This window comes from Limulus polyphemus, unplaced genomic scaffold (assembly GCF_000517525.1).
Source record: "Limulus polyphemus unplaced genomic scaffold, Limulus_polyphemus-2.1.2 Scaffold1597, whole genome shotgun sequence".
Taxonomy (NCBI): Eukaryota; Metazoa; Arthropoda; class Merostomata; order Xiphosura; family Limulidae; genus Limulus; species Limulus polyphemus.
In genome coordinates this window covers 49009-52781 of record NW_013667207.1, presented here as the reverse complement: position 1 = coordinate 52781, position 3773 = coordinate 49009, and the positions used below count along the sequence as shown (strand labels likewise).

Below are 3773 nucleotides of genomic sequence, written 5' to 3'. Positions count from 1 at the left end.
CTCTATCCATCCATTCATATCTGCCAGGAGCCCAAATTGGGCTCTAAATGCTTCCCACGGTACCTTCCCATCGGATTCCTGTGGCTTCCTTCATACTGGATCACCCCTATTGCTGATATTCATATCTGGGATGTGACTTCTAACAGGACTGAAGATGTCTGCATTAGGGTTTTGCTGCGGGGTCTGGAAGGGGCTGATTAAGTTGATGGTTAATGTATCCTCCTTGTGTAAAATACAATAGATCATCCTTTAATGTATTTAATTCGCTTTGAAATTTACCAATGTTTTCCATTTGTACTTCTTGTTTCCTTTCTTGTTCTAGTTGCCACTGCTGTAATCTCTCTTCTTGTTTATTTTCTCATTCTTCTTGTTTCCTTTCTTTTCCTCCAACAACTGCTGTAACCTCTCTTCTTGTTTATTTTGCTGTTCGAGCTGCCACTGTTGCAGGTTTTCTTGCCACTGCTGTAATCTCTCTTCTTGTTTCTTTTATATTTCCTCCAACAACTACTGTAATCTTTTTTCTCGTTTATTTTGCTATTCGAGCTGCCACTGTTGCAAGTTTTCTTGCCACTGTTGTAATCTCTCTTCTTGTTTATTTTGCTGTTCGAGCTGCCACTGTTGTAGGTTTTCTTGCAACTGCTGTTGTCTCTCTTCTTGTTTCTTTTGCTGCTCTTGTATTGCTGCCATCAAATCTGCTAAGCTGTAGTTTGATTTGCCGCCTCTCGTTTCCATCTTCTTCTTCTTTTTTATTTATTTATTTTTTCTGTCCCACTCTCTGACACCAATTTGTTACGTATTTGCTCGTTTGTTAATTTCCCGTATAATTTTTTTCGAATGAAACTTTAGCGATACAAGTCCTTTCTTAAATAAAACTAGTTTATTCTTTCTCAATACAACTTGCAATACACTTAATTTCCACAATCACTTTAAGTTAAACACACCCTATAATTCACAACGAACTACTCACGTACTCGCTCGACTCAATTGTCAGTCTCTATCTCTGTCTGCAGTTCAATTACATTATTGCCGTCACTTCTTACCGGTCTAAATATATACAAAAAGCGTACATCTCGTTTCTTCGTGAATCTTCTAGAATATCATGACGTCTTACCAGCGTCACGTGACTACCGCTGTCGTAACAATATATTAACATGTTACTCTAAGCAATGATATATATGTCTGCAGTATGTAGAATAGTTTTAAGGTTAATTGACCTTACAAAAATGGCAAAAGATGTCCATATATGGACAACAAGGGTCATTTGCTCCTTCAAGATTTCCCTTTATACTCATCATGAGCCTTTTCTTGCATGGTTGCCATTTTACGGGTAACACTACTCACTGGAGTGAAAAAAAAACACTTGACAATAAAACTGTTTCAGTTGGGCTACAAGAGGTTGAAAACTGCATGGTTGTATTCCCTTAGTTAATTATTAAATTTTAAAATAGGAAAGATAACTTTGGACCACCCTATATATATTAGCAAAAACAACAAGTATCGATCTCATTACTTTAGGCTTTTATATATTTAAGTAAATTTTTTTGTTTTTTACCAAAGCTGAACATATAAGTTAACTATTCCTTTTAAAAATTCATAGCACATGATAGAATACATTAGTAGAATGGGTTTCAAAAATCGTTAGGGAACCAGATACTCCAATACTGGTATGTAATTAGTATAAAAATCAATATTTAATATATTGAAAAGCCGGTAGTTTGTTATTCTGGTTTCAGTAACTTGTGTGTAAAGTAACAATTTAAATATTTAAAGCTATCAATTAATTTTGTGTTGAAGTAGTTTATAATGATTAACAGATGGCACCACAAAAGCATCAGGTCAGAATTGATGAAGAGTGTGAAGAGACAACAGCATATGAAGCTTTAAAGTTGTATCTGTGGTCCCAAACATTAACTTTATTGTGAGGTATTATTAGTTTGCTTATTCTCCAATGTCTAGTTTATATGCAATTTTAAATTATATATTTTTGTAAAATTGCTATGATATGATGGTGTTTTTTTATTTTTCATTTAACAAAATACATGTTGAGGTTAACAGTTTAAAAATAATATTTTTAATGATTTTGAATTTGACTGTTTTTTCTTTCATTCTTTCTTGTATTATACTTTTAAGATAATTTGTATCACTCAAAATTTTATATCCGTTTGATAAAATCTGAAAATAAACGTATATATATAAGAAAAACGTATACTTCAAAAATGAGCACACATAATTGTGGTTGTCAAGCAATGCCTTCAAAAATTTTAGTTCTTTAAAACATTTTGCGTAAGTATAATGCACCTAGCAAACCCGTGGGCCTACGGGCCACATTAACAGGGCCGCTATAATACAAATTTAATTTCTTTAACTAAACTACGAATGGTAATTAATAGACCTACGTATTTACGTGTCCTAATGTAAATCAATGCCAAATTTGGGGCCCGCTTTCGGGGAATCTCCGTAAAAATGTTTTCGTGAAATACCCGAGTTCCCTAAGTGGTTGGGTGAAAACGTTTACCTTTGTACAAACCTTGGGACCGAGAGGATTCGTTTGGCGCCACTTAGAGTTTAGGAGGAGTTACGTAACACACATACACTGAATCTTATTATATAGATACATAAACTAACTTTCTAATAAAATAAAAACGAAATAAGATATTCATTACTGAAGATAGTGTCCTAGCACTGACTATCCAAATGTATTAATTTTAATGTCAGTTACTTATCGTCCCCTGGTGGGACAGCGGTAAGTCTTTGGATTTACAACGCTAAAATATGAGGTTCGATTCCCTGCGTTGGACACAGCAGATAGCCCAAGATGGGTTTACTCTAAATCAAGCAACAACAATTACTTATCACTGTATAGTTTTTAAAAGACAAATAATTTGAGATAAATATAAGGCGAATAATGATCATAATATTACATACAGTATAAACTAGTAACACCAGAAGTGCAGTGTACGATTGTCGTAGGTTTAGTACATGTGCTAAGTGAGTTACCAATACAAGTAAATTCATCAGTAAGTAATTCAAGAGTGGGAAGTGACTGGCGTGGTACCATATTGCACCGCTACCTGCTGTGTAACTTAATAGTATCAAAAGTTAAAGGATTCCAGTAAAATAAAAGATAGTGCTTAGAAACTTGCTAAAAACAGTGTTATGTAGGAACATACGATTACAATAGAAAGTTGTCGCAAGAGAAGAAAAATCATGAGGTGATTTAATATGAATTTTATATGTACAGTTTTAAAATCAGAGCGAAAAGTAGGTGGAAAACTCGTGCTTCGCGTAAGAAAACTTTTTTTGATCGTGGTATTTTGTATTTCAATGCACAAAGTTTATAAAATGTAAAGGCTGTGCTGTGTATTAAAAGTAATTAAAACAGTTAAGTGACCTGGCTAGACTATTCACGTATGAGGTTAGATATATATAGAGAGTTCTGAACGAAGCTGCGAAGTTAAACCTAAATGGGTTAAACCTGTACTACAACAAGTTAAGTCTAAGTGGGTTAAACCTATTCCACAACACATGATACGCACCAAACAACTCTAGTACAAAAGATACTTTTAGCACGAACTGTGTGATCAGAAAGGACATGGCCAGGTCGATCGAGCCTACTATTTTTGTGGTGTTAAAAATTATGCTTATACGGTTATGGTATTTACTGTTTTCTACATAGTCTACATTCTTCTGATGAAGCAGTAGCATTTTTTGGCTTGAAATATTCGCATGCAATGGCTTCTGTTGACACTTTGTAATTGAAAGCTGAAGCCGTA

At 34.2% G+C, this 3773-nt stretch overlaps 1 protein-coding gene across 1 annotated transcript in view; it reads left to right on the top strand.

Moving 5' to 3' along the window:
• The window catches only part of LOC111086973, a 10612-nt gene extending 8626 nt beyond the window's left edge, over positions 1–1986 (top strand). The window contains exon 5 of the mRNA XM_022391958.1: positions 1815–1986. Coding sequence (XP_022247666.1) covers positions 1815–1922 — 108 coding nt within the window. The 3' untranslated portion in view covers positions 1923–1986. The remainder of the gene's footprint in view (positions 1–1814) is intronic.
• The last annotated feature ends 1787 nt before the right edge of the window (positions 1987–3773 follow it).